The 26082-nt window shown below is 34.0% G+C and overlaps 4 protein-coding genes across 4 annotated transcripts; 1 reads left to right on the top strand and 3 right to left on the bottom strand.

The window, feature by feature from the left end:
* Nucleotides 1-669: 669 nt before the first annotated feature.
* Nucleotides 670-7606, bottom strand: LOC133293289 (autophagy protein 5). Its single transcript, XM_061491836.1, has 8 exons — nucleotides 7377-7606; nucleotides 6868-6992; nucleotides 6517-6583; nucleotides 5900-5989; nucleotides 5587-5674; nucleotides 4448-4591; nucleotides 2129-2260; nucleotides 670-1069 (listed from the first exon to the last, which is right to left on the bottom strand). The coding sequence occupies exons 1-8, from the start codon at nucleotides 7476-7478 to the stop codon at nucleotides 765-767; spliced, it is 1053 nt and encodes a 350-aa protein (XP_061347820.1). The 5' UTR covers nucleotides 7479-7606; the 3' UTR covers nucleotides 670-764.
* A 1139-nt stretch (nucleotides 7607-8745) lies between these two features.
* On the top strand, nucleotides 8746-10675 carry LOC133293374 (protein ALTERED XYLOGLUCAN 9). The gene has a single exon (XM_061491948.1). The coding sequence runs from the start codon at nucleotides 9232-9234 to the stop codon at nucleotides 10348-10350; it is 1119 nt and encodes a 372-aa protein (XP_061347932.1). The 5' UTR covers nucleotides 8746-9231; the 3' UTR covers nucleotides 10351-10675.
* Nucleotides 10676-11647: 972 nt separating this feature from the next.
* Nucleotides 11648-13689, bottom strand: LOC133292524 (expansin-A13). The gene is made up of 2 exons (XM_061490941.1): nucleotides 13190-13689; nucleotides 11648-12171 (listed from the first exon to the last, which is right to left on the bottom strand). Exons 1-2 carry the CDS (start codon nucleotides 13678-13680, stop codon nucleotides 11862-11864), a joined length of 801 nt encoding a protein of 266 aa, XP_061346925.1. The 5' UTR covers nucleotides 13681-13689; the 3' UTR covers nucleotides 11648-11861.
* A 6008-nt stretch (nucleotides 13690-19697) lies between these two features.
* LOC133293142 (protein REVEILLE 1) lies at nucleotides 19698-22935 on the bottom strand. Its single transcript, XM_061491681.1, has 6 exons — nucleotides 22410-22935; nucleotides 21639-21773; nucleotides 21422-21533; nucleotides 21237-21298; nucleotides 20668-21066; nucleotides 19698-20552 (listed from the first exon to the last, which is right to left on the bottom strand). Exons 1-6 carry the CDS (start codon nucleotides 22419-22421, stop codon nucleotides 19917-19919), a joined length of 1356 nt encoding a protein of 451 aa, XP_061347665.1. The 5' UTR covers nucleotides 22422-22935; the 3' UTR covers nucleotides 19698-19916.
* Nucleotides 22936-26082: the final 3147 nt, after the last annotated feature.

The following is a 26082-nucleotide window of genomic DNA, read 5'->3' as shown; positions in this document are numbered from 1 at the left end:
GAATATAAGACCAACCTCAAAAATCTGAGAAGCATTTTAAGCCAAACAGTAGTTTTTGTCTGCCCTAGTCACAAACTATCACATATGACATAAATTCCCACCATTCTAATTTCATTACTCTCTTTTTCTCTCTAAAATCAACAATCCAATCCCTTTCTTTTGTCGTGTAACTCTTGTATTAAATTAATATTTTTTATATTATAAAAAATAAAATTATCTCATATATATACATAAAAATATATAAAACCCTATTTTTTTCTCTCTTTTCTCTTCACATGACCTCACGAAAGTTTCACATATTTTTTTATATATATAAGAAATAAAATTATTTCCTATAATATGAGAAAGATTAATACCCTTAAACATTATGTGAGACTAGTTGGAGTTCCAACAAGCCGGATGGGAAACCAGGAAAAAAAAACTCTCTGAAACTAGTTTCCCCCCACTAATTAGCACTTCAAAAAATAGGCATGCTTCGCTTATTTACAGAACAATTGGACAAATAAAACCCAAATTATGCATAGACCAGTCTTCAACCAATTCAGTGACGGAAAGAAAGTTCAGAAGTGAAATATTGCCACCTTTTGCAGGGAAACACTGCATTGATTGGATTTAACAAAAAAAACATCTGCTAACATATTAATCACTTTGCAGTGGAAAATAGCCAACGAATTATGAAATGAATATAATATGAAACCGTTCTGTACATTTATGTACAAAAGAATTGCATCTTTTGAGGTTCTCGGTAAATATATGCCAAACAACTATTGCACAGCATTGGCCTCTGAAACTTTCAAGCAAACACACATATGAAGATAATACTCAGGATTCATTAAGTTGTTAACCACCCAAGAAAAAGGTATCTCCAAAATAGGTTCTATCCCTTGAATGCGTACAAACTTGATTTCAGCAATCTCAAATGGGTGAAAAGATGAACCGGGATCACATGGATTTTCTCCCTCTTCTGCACTTTGGTTGATGCCAGCATCTCCTCCATTACCAAAGGAACTTCCCGTAAAAAACTCAGGCAGTAGTCTTTTTACCGCATCATTTAAGCTGAAGTATTTACCTGCATGCAATAAATATAAGACACATATATGATATCAGTCAAATTGTAGGAAAATAAAGATGATGCTAACAATAAATAATAATTTCTATTAATTACAAGCAATTTAAGCAAAAAACTGGGGAGTAGCAAGAAAATATAAATGCAAAAAACGCCCTTCAATCTTTTAGCAAAAAATAAATAGTCCCACTGCATATATCAGGTAAAGAAAATCCCCAGACAAGAAACATTTAAGATCTACCAACTACTACAAACACAATCTTTTCTCACAGACAATGAGAACAGTCAGATAACGTAATTACGATTTACGATAAAAGTGTTGTAAATGGTGGTCACCATGGCTGCATGGCATGGCAGATTTTGGTGCTACCACCATGAAAACATCGAGGTATGGTGAGTTGCTCATGCCTCATGGTATACTTATATTCATCTAATTACTCTTAGTAGAATAATACTTATTGGATGCTTTCCAACAGAGTATGTCCTATATTCTTTTCTGATTCATATGATTACTCTTCAATTCAGTTTTCTGCTACACATCTCTCAATTTTTTATTTTATTTTTGCTCCTACCTAACTCTCATTTTTTTCTCCAAATCTGTATTCTAAAGTTTTTTTTTTCTCCTCAATTAATGGGGATACAGGAACTAGGCTGATCATCAGCTGTATGCTTTTTTATCCATTTTTAGTTCATTTATATTTGAGTTTGTGGCACAGTTGTCAACTTGTCCTTTATGGCGAGTTATTTTTCTCAAAAAAAAAAAAAAAAATTTGCTCCTGAATCTTGATATAAACTACTAGGTCTTATTTACTTTCTGTGTTTATTACAGTATTATTTTTTCTGACATGGCTGCCTTTCTTCCCCCATTGACCACCACTCCATCCTTCATAAAACTATGGCTTATTATTGGCCTGCAGCCATTGGCCACCATACCATTGACAACACAGATGACTATCCTCTCTACCTTATGCGACTTTCCATAAAAGAAAAAACGTTAGACAAACATGGAAGATAATCAATTTAAAGGTTCCAATGAAGGAATCTCTATGAGACATGACTCACCATCTTCCTTATGAATCTCAACAGGTCGATTGATATAAGAGACTTTGTCCCAATTATCAATTTGAGTAGCATCTTCAAAATCATCGAACTCCTCACTGACAGTCCAAGCATATAAACGAACAGGAATTCTACCTAAAAAATAGACAGTAGATTTTAACAAAAATTTTATTTCTTATGAATGGGAAAAAGGGCCTACATGGCACCAATTCTAGTCATCCAAATTGAAGTTCTATGCAAGAAGAGGAAAAAATCATTTATATGATGAGCAATGCATTTAAGATTTTAAACCCACAATTGAACCTTTTACAAATGACCCATAATAGAAAAACTTACCAACAGACAATAGTACAATATGAAGACGGGTAGAAGCTCGATAGTGAACAAGCCTAAATGCAATTATCTTAGGGACTAGAGTTTAACATTTGTCCTTTCAAAGAACACAACTTGTGTCCTTTTAATTTTTAACACTATTTAGTACGGGTAGTACATAGTTATAATATGAAAAATTATTTTTTCTCTCTCCACGTCAGCCGAAGTGACTGAGGAGAGAGAAAAAAAAGCAACTTTTCATATTATAACTATGTATTACCCGTAGTACATAGTGTTAAAAACTAAAATGACACAACTTGTGTCCTTTAAAAGGACAAACCTTTCTTCCATTATCTTAAGGTAAACATCTCAGAATTTTTAAGTCAACTAAATCTAAGACTGGGTTTTAGTCTAATAGTTTAAGGTCTTAAGACCTTAATGATTGCTTCTGTGGCCCCTTCTAAAAGTAAAATTGAATTAGTCCCGTCATCATTGTCAAACCTAAAAAAATCATAAAGCCCTACCTTCTGCGAAATGCCATAAAATCAATCCATGACTTTAAAACACCAATACTTACCTATAATTTACATACTGGTGAAAATTATATTTCACAAAAAGTTTGCAGAGAACCAACATCAGAAACTTATTGACAGTAATATGAATATATCCTTTGCCTTTTCTTTTCCCATTAAGTTTTCTATTCCGGTTTGACTTCATCCAGTTAATTGATCAGAGAAATGGAAGTGGTTTTAGATTTCAAAATGAGCTCATCCAGAAGGAGCCTCTCCCTATCAGGAGAGTAAGAAACTGAAAATAGGACTTACAAAAGTAAAGTGTGAAAAAAGCTAAACTTACTATACACTATATCTACAGAAGTGTAGTTGTCAAAAGTCTTCATATTTTCCTAGAGACAGGTCAACAAGATTATTGATTAACAAAAAAATTGTGCTAACAAACTGATACGACCATAGAGGAAAGAGTCATTTATGGGAGAAGATTCTAGGCTTCCAGCTGGTAAGGGAGTGGGGAATTGGAAGGAAATTCTGTTAGGTAGTGAGAATATTAAGAGGAAAAGGGTGGGGCAGAAAACGATAGGCATTTGGTGAATGGATTTGGGACACCTTGGGTGTATTGGGAGAAAGCTGGCTTCTCTGATTGTCAGTAGTTATTTTTTCTTCATTATACTGTTATACGATGTTGTAATCTGGGTTTTCTATAAAGAAACACTATTGATACAATTCTGTTGTATTCTTCTTAATTTCTAAAATCTCGGATACCTATCACGTACAAATTGAACTATTTTATGGTCCTCAATAGACACAGTTTAAAAAGCTTTAGAACAACATATAAAACAACAAATGCAAAATAACAAAAATTAAAATTTTCTGTTACATATATGAAACGACTGCCTGCCTTGTTTTTCTATTTAATTTTTACAGTGATATTTAAACTCATTGCATGGAACTAAGATAGAACTATTTCATCTAGTACGAACACATAAATATATGACAAACAATATCAAATTATGTTAACTTTGTTAATGCTTGTAGTTAAGATAAATTAAACATGAAGCATACGTACATGCTAGTTATCACCGAGAGGATAGTTATACATTAATACAATTTCAACGACAAATAGAAAATAATGATAGAAAAGAAATAACAATCAAGTAAAACAAATAGCTTCAGTAATAGCTCTCAGCCTCTATGCATAATCAGACACACCATACAAATATCCAAATATCCTTTTCAAAAGGGCTTGCTGAGAGGCTACAATTCACTCGGAATTGATTTAAGGTGCTTGTCAATGTTTGAGTGATCCTTAAGGAGGAAAGAGGCTTGTTTCCTGTGCTAGGAATTATGAATTTAAACCTGACAAGAATTATCTTTTTGGATAAAAGAAGAAAATATTATCGAAAAGGAGGCCGGGGGGGATAGTAAATGCTCCATAAAATAAAAGGGAAAAATATCAGCAAGCCAGATTGGCTCAAAATTTGTTCATATTGCTCACCAGTCTTCACTTGTCCAGCAACATCGGTATCCCCAGTACTTTGTTGAGATTTAGTTGAGACTGAATTGATATTTTCGGTATATTCATCTTCAAAAGTTCCAAGCTTAAGCTTAGATGACACCCGTCGATAAGATTCCAAATTACCTGCTATGCAAATGAGTGTTAACACAAGTCCAAGATAAGAGTGCACCAAACAAATTCTCCATAAATTCAATGGCAGATATATCCCTGGCATTTTCTGGACTTTGGTGTTGAATTATGAATCTTATGGTCAAATAGTGTTCAGTCAAATTTGTGATTGATTATAGATTGTGCAACATGTGCTTGTAAGTGTATGTATGTTAATTGTGTGAAATTGAATAATTTTTAGGCAAACACTTGTTTCTATTATGGAAAATGTCCTTGGGTGTCTCTCCTTAAGTCCCTTGAATAAAAAGCCAAACTTCTACATTTTTAATCTTTATTATTATTTGAGTGTCATCTTAAGGAATTTGAGTTTGGCCCGTTCGCAAATCAAGCCAAGCTTGACTAACTTCAACTTTGGCTATTCCCAAACAAACCAAGCTCAAGCTTTAAGGAATAAATTTGGGATAAATTTTACTAACCCCAGATTATATTCATGACCCCATCCTGATTCCTATATATTACAAAGCTTGGGTTGCCCCATCTCATTTACCACAACAAAACCAAGGGAATAAGTATGCATCCAGCCATCCAATAATAGGATAAGGCTATAAACAATAAGCAATGTTCCTTCATAATAGCTATTTATAGAATAAGCATGAAGCTGTTTCTCAAGTAACAAACTTTATGATAGAAATTTATCAACACCCTTGCTAGCATCATTTGACTCCACACCATAATAATTATAACCTTTCAATCAGCTACACCGGCAGACATACATGACTTATTGACTTTAAGTGCCATCATTGGGTACTCAGTACAGTCACTCCATTTTAGAAATAATTGCACTATATCTACTTCATTGAAAACAAGTAAAAATCCTATCCTCCTGCCACACCAACTGGATGCAGGCTTTTCACTTGTAGAATATGAAATTACTTAAGGGCGCCTCAAAGAAAAACACAATTAAATATTTACAAAGTACAAGCCTTAATATCAAGCAATTAGCAACATACCATTTAAAACAGAGTGCCAGAGTTCCACTTGATCAGGTTGAGACATGTTCATGACATTCTTGCAATTCCCATTTATTACATATGCAGCCTGCAGCAAAATAAAATTCGGTTAATGGCAGTGAAAATAAGAGCTTAGATCACGTAAAGGACTCAAGTGAGATCTGTTTAAGATTCACATAAGCAAATACTAGTAAACGCATATGTTGTAGCGCATGGACATCTTCAAAAAGTTGAACGGGTATGAGGCATCATGTTATTGATCAAACAAGTACCATCATAAACATGCACAAAAAGAAGAAATCACACAACTGACCTCTTTAAGTGAGTTAATAAAGCTCCACTTTACGCTGTCTTCGCCTTCACATGGAAGCAATAAATTACTTGGATATCCTCTAAAGTGTACCTATAAATCAGAGGGTACAGACATTGAATATAGCTTTGCATGTGCGAAGACAATTTTAGCAAGGGCCGTTAAAATATTAGTAGTAAATCAGTCTTAATTTTCACATTAGTTCCTTTTGAATTTGATTTCCCAGCCCCATGGCCAAACACAATTAAAGCATTTTCTTTATAATAGCTTAAAAAAAATTCAGAGAATCACAATATCAGGCAGATAGAGAGGAAGAGGGAAGAAATTAAAAATGTAGCCTCCATAGAATATAGAGCTATATTCATCACATATTTACATCATGGAACAAAGACTTTCATTTGAACATGTAATATCTAAAATATTAATGCTGGTTCATGGATAGATATCTAAATGAGCCAATTCTGAGAAAACAATATGAATAAGAAACAGCACAAACAAGATGAAACTTTAATAGAAAATTTCACCCCAAATTTCATTAAAGACTTCAGCTTAAAACGTCAATAAGGTGCTCAATCAAATTAACTAGAGAGGAAATCAAAATAAAAGTGGAAAGTTCTTACTGTTAAATTCCATGGCCTTTCTGGCTCCACGCATAAAAGATCAAAAAGAACTCCAGTTGGTATATACCTGTAAGGGTCATGAAAGTTAGTGTAACTAGAGAAATTGTTGTTCGTGCTGCTGAGGTGTTTCTTGTTACGAAAGCTAGTGTAATGTGACAATTGAAAAACAATGAAATGTTTCAAAAACTAGACTACTGAGTAAACCAGTGGAGAGGTTCAAGGGTAAATTGTTATTGGCATTGATGAAAGGTTACTATTCATTCTTGGATCTCTGATCCTAGGACAATGCCCTGTCTCTACACCAATCAAACAGAAATACAAGAAAATAAATAATAAAAAATTACACCATACCACTTGAGAGGCAGTCCTTTGTACTCAAACCAAATGGTGTCTACTCCAGGGGGAAGTGTACTGCTGAAGTGAGGTTTTATGAGAGAAACCAATAAAGGTAAGTAACCTATACGAGGGGCCAAGACCTGAAACCACAAAGAAATTGTAAACTAGCAATTAACCGTAGATATATCATGAAAAAGATCGATTTAAGTTCCAGTTAGAGCAATAACCTAATCAGCAATGAGATACCAACTCACAACTAAAGTAAGTATGAAACTTAAATTGTATTCTGACAATTAATAAGTATATACATAATGAAAATTGAATGGCGACCATATGAACAGCAGCTAGCACTACTAATTCAGCGAAAGGGAACAACTTCGAACATGAGACAAAAACCCTATATTTATAAACATATAAAAATATAAAGTTGACGTCGTATACTACACTACACTGTAGCATTAATTAACTAACAATGGAAGGAGAAAAGGCACAAAATTGATGATAGGAAAGGAAAGGAGGAATACAAGTGCGGGTGGAGGAGGAGGGAGAGTGGTGACTTCAGATTCATGGAGATGAATCTGTACAGGAATCGCCCCTTTCCATACGTACTTCTGCGCTTCACTCATCCCTTCCACTTCCACTTCCAGATCTCTCTCTCTCTCTCGCTGTGTGTGAAGTCCTTGATAAACTTCACCACTTCTCCAACCCTGGGCAAATCGCTTTCTTTGCTTCTTCTTCTTCTTTCTCTCTCTTCCCTTTTGTTTGGTGTTATTATTATATTTGGAATTAATCTTCCATCAATCATATGGAGATCCCCTTAATCAAATTTATTGGATGGATTAATTTCCATCAATCATAAAGGAGAACACCTTAGTCAAATATATAGAAGTTGAATTAATTAATTATTTATTTTATAATTTTTAATAATTTTATCTGAATTAATTGTGTGTATTTTTTGTAGTTTTTATTTTTTTTCTTTCAGTTGTTTTCTAAAATATTAACTCTTATTCTTGTGGTGGGCCCGTTTGGATGAGTTTTTAAAAAATGACTTTTTATGCATTAATTTTTTTTAAATAACTTTTTTAAAAGGTAAAATTATTTTACGTTTGGATATATGATTTGAAAATCACTTTTACATAAAAAAAAGTTATTTAGATCTTAAAATAAAAAAAGCACTTTTATTTATAAAAGTACAATAAAAGAGAGATAAAATAGCATGATCGTGGGATAAGGAGAGATAAAATAGATATGATAGGATAAAGTTAAAATTGTATTTTAAAAATTTATATTATTTTTTTTCTAAAAAAAATTTATATTATTTTTTAATTTCTGCTTTTTTCAAAAACAACCAACTACTGACTATAAAAAAACAGTTTTTTAACTTTTATTTTAAATTTTGATTTTTAAAAAATTTGTTATCCAAACATCTAAAAATATTCAAAAAAAAAATTATTTAAAAAAAAACAATTTTTTTAAGAATAAAAGCCCGTAAGCTGTGTTTAGCGTAATAATATATAAATAGAAAGATAGATAGTTATATAATAATATTTCTAAACATTTTTCTATTGTATACTTTTTTTTTAAGTTTTAAATATGATATGTTATGTTAATTTGATAAGCTAAATTTGATTAAAAGTTTTATCAAATACAAGCATGTCCATGTGATATCTATTTTTCAATTCAACAGTCTTTCACTTGCATTAAAAAAAAATTGGAAAATTTTATCATTTTAGTTTTTCAGATTGACTATTAATAGAAATGTTTAACAGTTAATAGATATCTTAAGTGTAAGTTTGAATGAATTGCTTATTGGTGAAAGGCACCTGCGACTCTCCTTAAAACAAAAAACAAAACAAAACAAAACAAACCCACCCACCCACCGCACCGCACCGCACCCCAGGCTGTGTTCAAAGGAATAAAAATCCACAAGGCTGATGCGAAGTGACGCACCACGCTGATAATCATTGGCACCGGTATTTTATTCCGATGATGTTGTGAGTAACCTATTCTTGCATCGATGCTCATCGTCACATTTTCCTTGTTCAATTGAACCTTGCTTCTGTGTTGTTATCATGTCCACATTAAAAAATTCACCTTCATTCACAATCCATTAATAAATTTCCCCACCAACTTTCACCCTGAACCATTTGTCCTGGGTGGAAAAAAGATTCGTTTTTTCTTCAGATCTCAGGTTTTTCACTTGGTTTTCCTTCACGGGTTGTTGTCCCTCCAGAAAAATTGTAACCCCATCAGGCTCAATAGCAATACCCTTTTCTCCGAAAACCCATCTTTTTGCGACCTTTTTTTTTTGGTTCTGGTGATTGAGAGAATCCATAGATAGATGTGAATTTCGAAGGGATCTGGGAATAGCAAGGGGCAATGTTAGGGGCGGTGCAGTTGGGGTTATTGGCGGCGTGTGTGGTGCTGTTTGTGCCAATGGGTATGGCGGGTTGGCACTTGAGCCGCAACAAGGTCCTCTTTTTTAGTGGCGCACTCTTCATTACTCTTGCAGTTGGTGTCCACCTCACTCCTTATTTCCCTTCAGTCTCTGATTTCGTCTCATCTGTTTCTTCTTCTTCTTCCTCTTCTGTTGATGACTTTGTTGTCAATGATCGCGATTCTTGTGTGTATTCGCTTCACGAAATTGACTGGGAGGTGAAACCCAGTAGGGTCTTTGACCCTTCTTTGAATAACAATTCTGTGAACTATGACAAGTCTTGGTCTTGGAGCAGATCGAGTTCTGTGGATTCTTGTGAGTTTCAGAGGCTGAAACGGCATGATGTTTCTGATTTGCTTAATGGGTCTTGGGTCATGGTGGCAGGGGATTCCCAAGCTCGAATCTTTGCGCTTTCATTGCTGAGTTTGGTTATGGAGTCGGAGCGTGTGGAATCAGTTAAAGGGTCTTTGTTTAAGAGGCATAGCAATTATCACGTTGTTTTTGATGAGATAGGGATGAAATTGGATTTTATATGGGCACCTTATACCTCCAATTTGACCAATTTGGTAATGGAGTTTAAGCAGAAACACATTTATCCAGATCTTTTGGTGATGGGTTCTGGTTTATGGGACATGCTGCATATCACGAATGCTTCGGATTATGGTGCCTTGTTACGATTGTTGAGGAATTCTGTAACATCACTGTTACCTATCACCCCAGAATTTGGCACAGATGGGCCTGTAACTGGTTCTGTATCGGTTAGATCTCCACACTTGTTTTGGCTAGGCATGCCAACTTTGATAAACTCCATGTTAAATACACAGGAGAAGAAGGATAAGATGACTGATCTAATGAGAGGTGAATATGAGAGAGAGCTCCAGAAAAGCAACATATTGCGGCAGTTTGGTGGCCCACTTCAACTATTGGATATAGGGTCACTGAGTTGGAATTGTGGGATCAAATGTACAGATGATGGGATGCATTATGATGGAGTTGTTTATGAAGCTGGGGTTCATATTATGTTAAATGCATTGCTTATTGAATCTCATCAGAAGCTCTGATTCTCTGAAGTTTGTAGCATTCATTCCCTCTTAGATGTTCTCAGCTCCCTCTTTCAGAGATATATACGGTAGGATACTTTGACGATTTTGATTAATATAAGTTGAGTTCTTCCATCATAGGTTGCTAAATTTTGCCTGGTTTCTCCAGGCAAAAAGATTCAATTAGTTTTAGAGTGATTGTTATACCAAATCAAATTTGAAAATTCTTTTTGGTTTTTCTTCTTTTTTCTTGTTCAATTGTATGCTCCATTGTATGCTAACAGCTCATCTATTAGTCACAGAAGTTGGAAATTCAAATTTCTGTACAAACAATTCATACATGCTCTTAACCACAATTTGATTGGGATTCGTTTGTAATTTCTTAATATGAATATCCTTTAGGCTAACTAGAATGTAGTTGCATGTTGATGCATGATAATTTCTGTTTGTTACTCTCTTTTTCTGGCTCATTTTTGTGAGATGTGTTATTATGGAACAGATTAATTAATTGTTGAGATCAAACCATAAATTATTGTTTGCTTTCTTCATGGATTAATATAATAATAGGAGGCTGTTTCATATTTTTCTTTTTGACAAATAAATTTTTTGTTGACATGAATAGAACACCTCTCGATGTTTCGGGTAGTAGCTTGATGATAATGAAGCATCATTCTAATATATGTAATAAGTTTGAATTACTTTACCCCTTTTGCTGAGTGTATATTTATGAACTGGGGAATTATTTGTTAGAATTCTAAAAACATGATCATTCATTTGTTTGTTAAGGTATCATACTTCAAATGTGGTTTTGCTTTTTGAAGTATGTCTGAACGAAACAAACCTTGATTGGTTAGATTTGGATCTCAATCCGATAATTGTTTAAGATGCTCTAAGAAATAATTAACGCCGAATGCAAATTGAACATTTAATATAAATTGGATGAAGCAAGTGCTTTGAGATTAACGACCCCAATTATTGCATTCGGCTGTTGTGTAGCAGATTGGGAAAGAGATTAACTACCAGCAAAAAAACTAAGCGTTGAGGACATGGAGATAGCAAGTACTAAAAATTATCCAAAATTTATACTAGGATTCTGATTTTTGCTTCTGTGGAAACATATCTTATGTACTACTGATTGTATGATATAATGTGATGGGTTATCTAACAATCGTTAATGAGGTTGGATGATGTAGTAATATTTAAGACACCAGGAGGAATGTAGGATGACACGTCCTAACAAGAGCCTCACAGCACTTACATGGTTAAGTATTCTTGGTGTTGACCAACAAGGTATATTTTCATACAACAACCTCCTACATATAATAAATGTAAAGGTACAGCGTCACATTGACAATCTTACAAACCACCAAATCATTTGCTATCTACACAATCTTCTACAAAACCAAAAGAATTAAAATATAAAAGAAAACTACCATTAAGTAGGCATTCTATCACTATAGGGGTAACAATAATTTTGGAATTTGGATGGAATGGAGAATGGTCCCTCGAAACAAGTTTTCTTCATTATGCTTTTAAGTCTCAAATTGCTTGCCTTCAAAGGTTTGTCCAAAGCTCCAATCCTTAGGAGCAACATTGTAAGATGTAACTGTTTTGCCATCACTACCAGTAACCTCGAATGAAAGAGGTTGATTCTGTAGTAACGCATTTACATGCCAGTTTTGGCCCCAATTCCGACCCATTGAAAGCCAACCAGTTCTTGAGCCCTTAACCTTCACCCCTGCTATGTCTCCGTGGCCAGCAACATTGGTGATCAGCACCGAAATGAAGATACCAGAACCAGTGATTGTAAATCGGATTCCTCCTTCCTTTCTGCACTTTATCCTGCTCCAAACAGAACGTAATTTACAAGTAAAATCTGTTCATTTTTTCCTTCCAGAAGTAAATAATAGAATTAGGACTTTTATGGAAGTATTTACCTTGACTTACAAGCTCCTTCATTAGCTACTTGAACTAAAACACATGCATTCTACTATTTCATGTAGTTATTAACAAAATCATATACGGTTCCCTTCCCTTTATCTACAAGAACTGACCACATAGATCTTTTAGCAATAAGGTGATATACAGACATAGCAGTCCCAATTGCACTTTATGTACCCAAAACTGTCCGGAAAGGTGTAGCACTCCATTCTAATTATGTGCCAGCTTGCTTCATATTCATAATTGAGGAAAAAAGAAGATTTTATCGTTAAGTTCTTGGGACAAAAATACACTAACATTCTCTTAATTTTCTCTTAGTTCAATCAAGTCACTTCCATCCCTTTACTACTTAAATTTCCATCAGCATTAGAAAAGCCAACGTTTTTCAGAATTATTTTTTTTTACAATTTAAGCTCTTGAGACGTGGAAAGAGAAAGAGGTATGAATTGGATTAGGCATCCAAAACTCTTATGAAACCAGCTAAAAGCCTAAAATGTCTAATGAAAGCTCTTACTGGCACCTCATGAATCCTCTTTACAGGAGAATTAGTATTCAAGATTTCAAATCTGTAGCTTAATGAAACTATGGTGGATACCCCGTAACAGATCCCCTTCTTCTTTTTTTCTTTCTCTATCTGCACTTACTTCAAACTGAGAACTAAAAGTGTACAACATTATTGACACCGACCCCAATCTAAACAAGGACATTCTTGTGTAGTGTCGGTCATATATATATATATATATATATATATATATATATATATATTAGTCTCTAAGTCTAAAATTAGAATTTACCACACAAGTTATTAAAATATATATTTCGTTAGTTTCAAAGACAAAGACTAATCTAACTTAAGAGAATACAAAATTTGAAGGGAATGAGAAATGATGATAAGAGTGAGTTGAGTTGAGTTGAGTACCTGCGATACTGGACGGGCATGTTACCAGCCTTCCAGATTGCGATCTTCTCGAAGGCATCGATTGGGAGAACGAAGTGCTTGTTCGGAGGGTTACAGTGTCCACCTCCCTCCGAAGTGAACCCGTAGTTGGGAGCGCAGAAGTTGGTGGCGGTCACTATGATGGACGTGCCGGGTATGCACCACCGGTTGTCCTCCACGCACCGCAGCTCGAAGCACGCGCCGCAGATCTGGCCCCGCTCGAACAGCGCCTCACTCAGACCCACCGTCGCCATCCCGTAACCCGCCTTCAACAGGTCGCCGTAGCCGCACGCGCCTCCCACCGAGTCACGGGGATCCGCCGCCGCGTAGTAAGTGGCGTGCGCAGATCGCCATTCGAAGAGGGAGGACGAAGAAGAAGAAGATGGAGGTTGAGAAGTATAGGAGGAGTAGTGAGAGGTGACTGTTGAAAAGAGTGTGAAGAGAATGCTTACTATTAACACAGTAAGTGACATTTCCCAGTGAAAAACAAGAACAACAACAAGAAGAAGAAACAAACAAAGAAAGCAAATAGTTTTATTATTTATTACGACGAACAGAAAACGATGGATGCTTTATGGTAATGTGCAACCGACGAGTGACTATGTTCATGTGTGATCTGATCACTAATTTCAAATGGGACCACTTTTCTTTTTTCTCTTATAAAGTTTTATGGATTAATGATTAAATGTAACTGTTTCGATTTATAATTTTGAAAACACAAGCTTTCTATATCTGTATAGTGTATAACATTAATATAAAAAAATAAAATGAGAGTGATAGCTCATATTTGAAAACATTTGTAACTTTAGTTTATAATTGAGTGTCTATTACATGCAAAAAGTAAATTAAATTTGAGTGTCTATTAATTATAGGATGAACTTTATTATGGCTATTTGTTTAAGGCTTTAAGGCCTGTTTGGAGCAACTGATAAAGAAGATAGGATAGGATAACTTATCATATCCTGCTTTTATTTCTTGTTTGGTGGTCAATAGTTTATGATTAGCTTATCTTATTGTCTCATTTTATCCTATCCAATACATGATTTCTTATCCTATGAGGAAAAGCTGAGTTATGATTCAACAGGATAGGATACCAATATTGGATACCCAATATATCCCCACGTTACCCAATATATTTGTATTTATTTGAATTATATTTTATTTTTTTTTTCTCCTTTCTCCTTCTACATAATCTTATCAGATTGCTAATCAGTTGCTCATGACATGATATAGGCTTATTACCCTTATTAGCCTCATATCATATCCTACTCTTATCCTATCATGTCCACCAAACGAGCCTTTAATGTTTCTAAAATGAATGTAGATAAGTTATTTACATTTGCTCCCAAAACGATGTCGTTTTGGGTTGAAAAAATAAAAAATTATAATGAAAAAGACTATTATAACCTGAAATAAATTATAATTATAAAAATACCTTTATTTTGCCTAAAACAACATCGTTTTGGACTCACTATAGATAAATTATCTACCTTGACGGTAGAAAAAAACGAACCCTTTGTTTAAATAGTGAATGTGAGTAAAATTTCACATCAAAATTTAAAACAAAAATTATATTGCAGATTATCCGACGCTTTCTAAAAATCACTTTGGAATTATCCTTTTTGGGTCTAAAAAGATACCCTTATACCATCTATAACCCCTGTACTTAACTTAAAAGGGTCAAGGCCCATATTAGCGTTAGTTACAATCGTGAAGAAGTAGGACCCGTTACAGTATAAAATGATGCATAAAAACGTCCAACTAAGAGGTTTGTTGAGGAAAAATACATAACTATTTTAACAAAAAAAAATATCTATTGCTAAATTCACATAAAAGCTAATGTCAAATTATACGAGCTTAATTTTAATGTATCGTTACTGTTAAACAAATTATATTTTTACTCATTAATAAATCATTATATCATTCATTAAGTTTGATAACTCAAACATTAATAAATTTAATACATAATATAAAAATCAGATGATATTGTAATTTTTGTTTGCACAAAATATAAATTAAATTCAAATTAGATAATATTTTTGAGTTTGGTATTTGTCATTTTAAATGACATAAATTATGTCATTTTAGAAGAGATATAGACACAGAAAAATAAAAATCATAAGAGAGAGAAAGTGCGTGATTTTTTTTAATTTAAAATTTAAATAAAAAAAATTTGTGTGTATCTCTCTCTTAAAATAACATAACTTTATGTCATTTAAAATCACAAACATTTTTTCTCAATATTTTTCGTATACAAATTCGGTGCAATCATTCCTATAACACAATAAGAACATGATAAGAGGGGACAAGTCTTTAGCTAAGACACCTGAGTATTAAGACAGTAATAATTATGGAGATGATGATTTGATGAGTAATTTTCAGTCCTAATACTGCTTACGAATCTGATTTAATAATCCACTGTCAGAACTCAGAAGCCAATAGCAAGTGCATTTTGATGCCGACAATTCCTTACCGCCTAAAGTTAGGCGTGTACAAGACATTGGTCCCTCTAGAAGACTGTCTCAACTGTTGAAAAGAGTGAAGAGCCACGAATCTAAAATTGGATTAGTTAAATTTATTAGGATTTTAGACGTTAGTTAATATCTATAAAAAAAAAATATATATATATATATATATATATATATATATATATATTGTCAAGATAGAGCTGTCAAAATAAGTTGATCCGTCCCATTTGATCCTAACTCGTGTGGGTTAGAGTTAAAAATCTCGCAAGCCAAATGAATCTCAATAATCAACGCTCGTGTCTTATTTGTTAGAGTCGGCCCACATGTCATCCAAAATTATAATTTCATGATTTTTTTATCATATTCAATACATTAAAAAATATTTTAACAATTTTAACACTTTCTTAACATATTTATACAAATTATAAATTTTTTTAATAAAATAATATTTGTACACAAATATGTAAGTGAAAATGTAAACAAAATTTTAATATAATTGAAAATTTAGTTACTGCTCTTACTAAATTCATTATTAAATGACCATTAAATAAAGATTTTTTCACCGAGAGTCATAACAGAAAACAACAATTATAGTGAAAAACTAAAGTAATGATGGAAAAATTATCTTAATACCAGTATTGAATAAATGTTTTTAGTATGCTATATATTTGAAAGTAAAATCATTGATTTTCTTTAATTACTATGATTACAAAAAACTTTTTAGTTATTATTATCCACAAAATTACTAAAAAGCATTATATACAATATGTTTCAATACAAATTTGGATGTACAGGTTGATTCATCTACTACTGAAGTAACCACCGACGATGAGCTTGGTCTTGATAGTCTGGATCTTTACAATCTGATGTTCGCACGCTTGTTCCAAGACAGGTACAATCCAAATCGTCTTGGTGCTTGATGACGACGGTGTGGATGATTACACCTTTCAGTATATCATCTTGACAGGTATTTTTCGACGGAATGTGGATCCATTTGGTTATCCAAATGATGAATATACAACTTATCTTTGTTACCTTAGGGGGATGATACTCGGATACGTGTCCGAGAATAGCAAAGGGTAGGGTTGTGGTGTCTTTAGCTTTCTTTTCCATAGTTTTGATTTTCAAGTATGTTAACATTTGTTGAGTTTTGTCTTTTGCTTTTCCATATTATCAAGTGTCTGAACATTATGCGAATAATTTTTTTTTTAAATGCATCGTATAAGTATTCTCCATCAGCAACACGAAAAGGTAAGGAGAAAGAGGGTCTCCCTGCCTAATACCATGGGTAGTGGGAGTAAAATCTTTGGTTGAAGCTCCCTCCCACAGCACATTAAGGGAAGTGGTGGTTACGCAACTCATGACCAACTCCACTGCTGAAAGGCTGAGACCAGCTTCTACCAAAGTATCTCGAAGAAAACCCCAGTTGACTCTGTCATGCGCCTTCTCCAGCCCCCCCTTTATAGCCATTCAGCCTTTTTTACCTTTCTTGAGACGCATGATATTATCTGTACAATGCCTACCCTTGACAAAACTAGACTGGTTTGGCATAACGAGAGAATTCAGATGGGGTTCAGTCTATTAGCTAAAATCTTGGTCACCACTTTAAAAACCACATTGCAGAGACTAATAGGCCGCAACTGATTAACGGATTCTGGATTATCCATTTATGAAACCGCAAGCGAAGGGGAGCACAAAACTGCACGCGAAACCGCAAGCGAAGGGGAGCACAAAACTGCAAGCGAAACCGCAAGCGAAGGGAGCACGAAACTGCATGCGAAGGGGAACAGCTCGATTCATCTACTACTGAAGTAACCACCGACGATGAGCTTAGTCTTGATAGTCTGGATCTTTACAGTCTTATGTTCGCATGCTTGTTCCAAGACAGGTACAACCCAAATCATCTTGGTGCTACTGATGACTACAGTGTGGATGATTACACCTTTCAGTATATCATCTTGACAGGTATTTTTTGACAGAATATGGATCTATCTGGTTATCCGTATGATGAATGTACAACTGATCTTTGTTACCTTAGAAGGATGATACTCATATACATGTCCGAGAATAGCAGAGGGTAGGGTTGTGGTGTCTTTTCCATAGTTTTGATTTTCAAGTATGTTAACATTTGTTGAGTTTTGTCTTTTGCTTTTATATATTATCAAGTGTCTGAACGTTATGCGAATAATTTTTTTTAAATGCATCGCGTAAGTATTCTCCATCAGCAACACGAAAAGGTAAGGAGAAAAAGGGTCTCCCTGCCTAATACTATGGGCAGTAGGAGTAAAATCTTTGGTTGAAACTCCCTCCCAAAGCACATTAAGGGAAGTGATGGTTACGCAACTCATGACCAACTCCACTGCTGAATGGATGAGATCAGCTTCTACCAAATTATCTCGAAGAAAACCCCAGTTGACTCTGTCATGCGCCTTCTCCAAGTCCACTTTTATAGCCATCCAACCTTTTTTACATTTCTTGAGACGCATGGAATGCATGACCTCCTGAGCAATAATGATATTATCTATACAATGCCTACCCTTGACAAAACTAGACTGGTTTGGCATAATGAGAGAATTCAGATGGGGTTTTAGTCTATTAGCTAAAATCTTGGTCACCACTTTAAAAACCACATTGCAAAGACTAATAGGCCGCAACTGATTAACTGATTCTGAATTATCCATTTACAAGGACACTATTCATCATCTTCAACCTCAAGCAATATCCATGGAAGCAAGGTTTGAGAAGTGGAGACTTACCACACAAGGTCACACAACCAAGAAATATTGATCTCCAAAGCTCTCCTTGAAGGAAATACCACTAAACACCTCAAATCTTCAAGATTTTCGCCCCCCAAACAAGCCAAGGTCTTCACCCACAATGGTTCTCTACTAACAATGAGTGGTGGGTTTTGAAGAGGAAGGAATTTGATGTAAGTTTGTCCTTGGAATGGTATGATTTGGGTGAGAGATGGGTGAACTAGGATTTGCTTCTCCAATTTGGTCTTCTTCCCTCTCTTTCTCTGCTTGTCGACGGAAGGAGGAGGAATGAATGTGTTTTTCATTTGCTTTGGTCACTTAACATAGGTTAAGTGACTTTAACCAGGTATGAGTTCATCTATCTATTCAACTCTGTTCTCTTTCAAACTTTACCGGTTTGGAATATTTTTCCAGGAATATTTCCACTTTTATTTTTATATTTTGGGTACTTTTGCCTATACTCATTTTTATCCCATAATTTTCATTGAGTACACTTTTTACCTCAAAAGTGACCACAATTAATTTAATTAAGTATTTTACTTATTTTAATCCACTAATATATGCTTAATTACTTAATTACATGCAATTTACTAATTAATTAGGCTAGGACTATTATAAAATCCACACCAGTAGAAAATTCATTAAAATCGTCATATTTTTTAATACCACAAGATTATTTTTTCTTTGTTTAAAATCCTGATTGAATGAATTTAGACGAACTCTAAAATAATATTTTAAAATCCTAATCGAATACGACATGTTTTTTTTTTTAAATACTTTAAAATCTTAATTGAATATCAATGAATTTTTTTGTCCAAATTTTTTTTATTAAAATCCTTTTAAATCCCAATTCAATACTTCCCTTAATATTGTGAGCTGGATCCAAAGGAAAAAAACTAAAAAGGCTTAAAACAAAAGCATCGAATAATTTTGTTTTGTTTTGTTTTCTGTCTGTTTTTGTTTTGTTGTTTTATTTTGTTTCTTGTGTTAGTTTTGTTTGTTATGTACCAAAAAAAAAAAAAAAAAAGCATCGAATAATTCACAGTTGAAGGTGGGAGAAAGAATTTGAAGAAATACAAAAGCCTACTACCGAATACGGTGTTTTTTAACAAAAGAAAAGTCTTGAAGCTTATATGCGGGAAAAGGTAGGCTTGTGGATTTGAACAGCTGGAGAATTTGCAATACAGTAGAAATGTCAAAACTTTCAGCTCCTTTTTTTTTCCTTCACATACATGTTCATCAAGCAACAGAAACATCTATAGTATATCTGTAAAAGGGTTTACATTTATCATTTCACATGATACAAAAAAAATTTCTACACACACAACATTTTGTGAGGCCCACACTTTTTGAAGTAAAAATAAAAATAAAAACGACACGTAAAACAAATCTCTATAACATTACAATCACTTTTCCTACAAAATAACTCTTATAAAACCATATGTAAAAGCGAAAGTGCTTCAAAGAAAAGCCCAATTGGAGGAACTATAAGGAAAGCCTGATACGTTGCTCTTCCCTTTCCCCATCTGTTACTCGTGAGTACTGGTTTTCTCTTTCTGCAATGCACCTTTTATATGGTACAAACCCCTTCCCACAGGTTTTATGTCTCACCCTTAGCTCAGATATTCTTGATGTTTCACTTGGTGTGGTGTGGCCAAGAAGGTAAAACTGTCCACCCCCTCTATATTTAAAGCAATGCGCATGACTTTTGGCTTGATCATCTGATTTTTCATTGTTCTCTCCATCATTAACCGAACTAGTGTTTGAACCAGTCCAAGATCCTTCTTTTTGAATTTCTTTATCCTCAAAATCCCCAAGAATATGACATTGATGTTTCCCCTCAGGCTCCTTGTGCAGTGGCATGAATGGAGTATTGTGGGAACGAGACCACCAAGGAACAAAAGTTGCAGGACCTTCTGCAATATCTGAACTTCCACTCTGAAGTTGCATATGGTAAATGGCAGGTATTGGTTTGCATGCCTCCTCCGTTGTTGGAGAAGATGGTCTACAGGTATCGGTTACCAGCAGAGTTGTTCCAAACAATTTGAGAGTACGACCAGATGATTCTTCCGCTGCATCGTCTTTGGTAGAAACATCTTCTTTGCGGAAAAGTTCGAGTTTCTAGACATTTAGGTAACAAAAATTAGAATACAAAATCATATATCATTTTCTTAAAACTATTTTTGTGGTGATATTGTAATCAAGAAAATGAAATGGATTAGGATTTAAGATGTACCATGAATGGTTGCTCATCATGAGTTGAACCAGAATATAGAGCATCCGGTGGTGGAGATCCATCTTCCTCAAATGATGTTTTGGGCTCAGCAAGTGGAAAGCTACTGGTATGGACACCACTAATGGATGAGACCGGGGACAAACTTCCTGTTGGTGTATCTGAATCAGAGGAACCAAGGGTGTCTGAAAACACTGATTTGGGAGAATTGTTTTCTTGACCAAAATCTGATGACTTGGGAGATTTAGACCTCAATTGCTGTTCTAAGTTGGAAATTTCGGTATTCCGGGTCTCCACTAGTTTACGTGGATAAGGATGAATTGGCTTTCGTTTTGGTCGTGGAGGAGGAATTTCAACTGATTCGGCCAAGGTTGTACTGTTCCCACTAGAGTCTCGAAGAACCTGAAATGAAGTTAAAACAAAGGAGTTAGAGTGAAATTAAGATGAAACCTTCAACCTCAAGGAAGTTTGCACTTTGCATCTCCTAGGGTCACCACAATTTTAACTCAATATATGGCTTATGGTATATTCAAGATATGGTAAATGGTGGGGACTGGAATAGAGCAATAGACCTTAGAAAAAAACTTCTGAGCATGACTTCGAATCTGAACAGCAGTCTTCGTGCCAACATGTTCTGTGGTGAAAATAAAGGATCCAAAAACTTAGACCATACTTCTTGATTTACTAATTTACATTCTTTTACCACAATATTTATGGCATAGTTGCGTACGATATGGAAATCCTAAATTAATAATACCTTCAATTCGTCGCCAGGCCCGGCCATGCAGCTTCAAAGCTTCAAGGAACTTGTGATGTTCTTCATCAGTCCATCTGTCTCTCTGCTTGGTGATAGTATACGGTTTCCTTACCTATTGAAGTAGATAGAAAATTTATTAATACAGAGGTGACACTGACACAGATGTGAAAATCAATGTTTATAAAATGCCACAAACACATAAGAATCCCGTAAGAACCTTAAGGGAATAGTCATTTCCGCAAGAAAATTGATCACTTAGTTGAATACGTGCAACAGAATGCACTCCAGAATTCAAAGTTACTCCATTCCCAACTTGAAGACTGCCTTGTGATCTAGTAACTCCATTTTGAGCCTGCATCCAATCCAAATAGCTAATAAATATAATGCAATAATCAAGGAGAAAATGAAAATTTTCTTATAATAGAAAAGTCAAATAGACTTAAAATCACAACCAAAAAGGATTTATCCACCAACGAATCATTCATCTCTCGTGTGAATTATTCATTCCACAAGAAGACATACAGCAAATATCAATTAAAATGACCCCTAAGGTGTATTTTTTATTTTTTCAAGAGAAAAAAAAAGAAGGAAAATTACGCTAGTGATGAAGATAAGATCATTCGTAAGGCCTTACGTAGGCATCATGTTCTTGGCAAACTGTTAACTGAACCTGAAGCTTTCAAAAATTGCTTTTTCAAGAGTATGAATTTAACCCATTTATAAAATCTACGCATATTTGATATTTGAAAAAAAAAAAAAGTAAATCAAATCATAACCAATAGATTTACGTTTATATCTTTTTCATCTTTCTTTCTTTCTTTTTTTCCTTTCTTAAAATAGGACATAACATATCCTACCCAAAAGGAAATATTTTGCTGGAAATCAAAGCAAAAACCATAACATACACAAATAGAATCAAAACCAATAACAACTCAGGTCCCTCACAAAATTGAGTATAGCATCAAATAGGAGAAAGTCATTTACATACATGAATCGCCATGGAAGCAGAACCAGTGGTGAAGAACTTCTTCTCCTTCTCAACACAGCCAAACTTTCTTCAACTCTGCGGTTGCGGTTGCTGTTACTGCCTTTCCTTATCCACAGTCACAACAACGAATGGTAAAAATTGTCTTTCTTTGCAAAACTTGGTGAATAGTAGTAGAACACAAACAAACAAATAACAAAAACCTAGTTTTCCCCTTCTCCACTAGAAGGCTAGAATCAACAAATTCTGCACAGAAATGGACTTCTCTTGTTCATCAAAAACACAAACACTACGACACAAATATATTTTCTCATCTCTTCTCTTCTCTTCGTTCAATACTAAATTTTCAGCTCAGAATCACAGAACCCTCCAAGCGTTAGATCCGGTGATCATGCACTACAAAAGCTTGACAATTCAAACTAAATACCCTGAATCCACTAAATGACTTTGTCCACCCCAATTAAAAAGCCTCTTGTGAAGAAAGAAAGAGTTGGTGGTAGAGAGAAACAGAGAGAGGAAAGTTGAAAGCTTGGGGTTACAGAAGTGAGAAGAAGGAGGAGAACACAGAAGAGGAGTAGATAGATATAAAAGCGAAATTGGAAAGAGACTGTTGTGAAGGAGAAAAACAAAAGGAGCAACGAGAGGGTGCCACGTCAGATGTTGAATTTTGTTTTGTCATAGAAAAAGAAAAAGTGTTTTTCCTTTTTTCCCCTCTTAATCGAAATGTCGAGAAGTCGATGGAATCTTGTGGCTAAAATCGAAAGAGGTCCTCCACACGTGGCGTTCGGTTCTCTCGTATGTTGGCTGATGATTGACCATCCCATACCATACACCCTCTTAATTTGAAAAAACAATTAGCACTTTATCGTTTGTGGCATATTTCAACTTGTTTATCTGATCCTTATATAATTATTACACGGCCTCACTCTAGATGCGTAATTTTCGGATTGCGCAACTCCGAAAAAAATTAACACATTCATTCCACGTGAAAGTTAAAGTAAAAATGTTAATTTAACTTCACAACAAAATAAGTTGAAGTTTAGTCGAATTTAACGCCGTGGCCCGTGTGGTCAATCAGTATGTTTCTTGCTATTCCGTTTTTCTTAATTTTTTTTTTTATTTCGTTGCGTGATATAATTGGGTGGGCGAAAACCAATACACAGCGCATTGAGGATAATTCGGACACACAGCATTCTCGCGTCCATCAGTGCTACTGTGCGACTCGCAATTTCACGAGTGCTATGCTTCTTATCATAATTAATTCGTGGCCATTATTTTCCCTGCCCCAATAGCCTTATACAGATAAATGCCATTATTTATACTTTGGCCAAATTCTATATGCAGGGGACTTTTATCGTATTGTTTTTTTTTTTGTATTTCATAAAATAATTGTTTCTTATAAAATATATTATTTTGTCTTACAGAAGATTAGTCAAAAAAATTCAAGTAGTTTATAAGAAGTTGTGAGTTTAAAACTTTTGTTATCTTATGGTATTAAAAAATTAAATATTTTAAGGTTTTCACATATATTTTTGTAATAAAAAAACCATTGGCTTTTTTAATAAATTGATTAAATATGTTACCAAAAAATGATTACATTATAAACATGCATAGAATATAACATTAACGTTATTAACCCCAAGTTTTAGGGTTACTTTTTTGCCTTCTTGTTTTGCAGCAAATTTTGACCCCCATTACGTCATCCATTTTACATTTTTATTTGGGTAAATATTTACCTTACATTCAGTAAACTATTATTATTCATATTTTTAAATAATCAATACATTTCACTTGATAAATATTTACAACTCTTTCCAATTTAGTAATGTTGTTTGTATTTGAAATTTTATAAAGCCGAACTTACAAATCCAAGACGATGAACGACTTTATGGAACAATAATATATAATCATTCATGAAATAAATTGTATAGTATTTGATTTGATTACTTATGTAATAACAAAGAATTTTATGTGAATAACATATACACAACATTTGCATATGACATTAATTAATACATTATATTTTGTATAAAAAGCAAGAGATATATAAAAAAAATTGGTAGAAAGAGATATATAAATTTAATTCAGCATATAATTTATTATAATTAAATAATTATATATTATGATTTAATTTAAATAATTAAAATCTACTAGGTTTTTAAAATATTTTTAAAAAATCTGGAAAAGCTCACCACAAAACATAGGTTAGAGTAGGCTATGAAGATTTTCAACGGGGAAATATATATAAGTGTCCGCGAGCGAGTAACAAAGTGAGGCTACCAAATAGCGTGCAGTTAAACAAGTGGGGGGAATATTCCAATGGAATAAATATATAATTGATAACGAGGTGTTGTTATTATTATTAATATTATTAGCAGCATGAAATTAAAGTAAGAGTGTATTTGAGTTGAGACTTGTGAGAAGGAAAAAAGGGTTTAAAATATCTGGAGCCTAATAAATGAATCAGTGGGGAAAAGAGAGGAGAGAGAGAGGGTAGGCCAAGAGTTGTGGACCAAAAAGAGCGAGAGACAGAGGGCGTCGCTTTCTCCCATGCGCTTTTGGCCACGTCACTGCCACTTGCCGCCCCATTATAATAACATCACCACTTTGTACCCAAAAAAAAAAGTTTTAACTTTTCTTATGTTGTAGGATTGTAGGAGAGAAAAAAAGTAGAGAGAAGTTAAATGTGGGTCCCATATTTTATATTAAAAAAGAAAATAAAAATTAATTGGCACGGAAAACGAATTTGTGTAGGAAAATAGGAGTATCTCATGTGACATTAGAGTATTATTTCCCAAAAAAAAAACACCACCACCTGTACAGTCCCAATAAAGGGATAGAGTGAGTCATTGACATCATTTCACACCACTCGTTTTCTTTACTTCCAAACCTTCCCAATCTTGTGGCCACAACATTTTGTTCGGCTTTTTATTCTTAAAATTCTCATCTGCCTTGATGGGTGTAGAACCGGAAACGTAGCCGCAAATTATAAAAAAATTATTAAACTTTCTTAAAAGTTAAAACATCATCTAAACAATTTTAAGAGGGAAGTTTATTTATTATCTTCTTTTCTTACCATTTATTATTATCAATTTTAATGGTTGAATCAAAATTAAATATCTAGCTCTCTTACTTGATTTTTTTAATGATGATTTATTTTCTATTTAACAATAATAAAATTGGTAGCAAAAGATGGTGAGAAAACAATTATAAATATAACTTATTATTTTTAAATTATTAAAAATTTAAAAAAAAAAAAAAACTATGAACTTATTCGATGAAAATAGTATTTAAAAACAATAATAAAACCTTTCCTTTCTCGTTATATTGATGTTTTAAGAAGATATAAAAATTTTCATAAACTCTGCGAAGAAAAAAGACATTTCAAAATTTTAACGGAGTTTTGGACAGAGGCAGATGTGGGATTGTCGAAGAACGTGGAAGGTTGCAGTCGACATTGAAATTCAATGCGTGAGGGCCAATATGTTTGGCCAGATATTCAGTCCCGCAGCCAATGTTTAGTGGGAGAGACAAGACAGGCCATTTGTAGCTCCGTTAGATACTGCATCATTCCGTGCGCGTCGGCTACGGGTCCAATTGAATTATGATTCCATTTCAACCGCATCAAAAAAATAATTATAATTATAAAGCAAAATTATGAATCGAATTATTCTAT

The sequence above is a fragment of the Gastrolobium bilobum genome, unplaced genomic scaffold, assembly GCF_033153095.1.
Source record: "Gastrolobium bilobum isolate Gb01-03AN ecotype WA unplaced genomic scaffold, APGP_CSIRO_Gbil_v1 utg909, whole genome shotgun sequence".
Lineage (NCBI taxonomy): Eukaryota > Viridiplantae > Streptophyta > Magnoliopsida > Fabales > Fabaceae > Gastrolobium > Gastrolobium bilobum.
The sequence above is the reverse complement of the archived record's forward strand: the minus strand, read 5'-3'. Positions and strand labels throughout refer to the sequence as shown.

Coding starts and splice junctions, on each gene's coding strand:
- LOC133293289 (XM_061491836.1), bottom strand. CDS start 7,478: ATGAGTGAAGCGCAGAAGTACGTATGGAAAGGGGCGATTCCTGTACAG. Junction 2,261..4,447: donor TGCTGGACAAGTGAAGACTG/GTGAGCAATATG, acceptor TCTATTTTTTAG/GTAGAATTCCTGTTCGTTTA. Junction 1,070..2,128: donor TGAGATTCATAAGGAAGATG/GTGAGTCATGTC, acceptor TATTGCATGCAG/GTAAATACTTCAGCTTAAAT.
- LOC133293374 (XM_061491948.1), top strand. CDS start 9,232: ATGTTAGGGGCGGTGCAGTTGGGGTTATTGGCGGCGTGTGTGGTGCTG.
- LOC133292524 (XM_061490941.1), bottom strand. CDS start 13,680: ATGTCACTTACTGTGTTAATAGTAAGCATTCTCTTCACACTCTTTTCA. Junction 12,172..13,189: donor ATGCCCGTCCAGTATCGCAG/GTACTCAACTCA, acceptor TGTTTGGAGCAG/GATAAAGTGCAGAAAGGAAG.
- LOC133293142 (XM_061491681.1), bottom strand. Junction 21,534..21,638: donor GAAATGACTATTCCCTTAAG/GTTCTTACGGGA, acceptor CTACTTCAATAG/GTAAGGAAACCGTATACTAT. Junction 20,553..20,667: donor ATGATGAGCAACCATTCATG/GTACATCTTAAA, acceptor CTAAATGTCTAG/AAACTCGAACTTTTCCGCAA.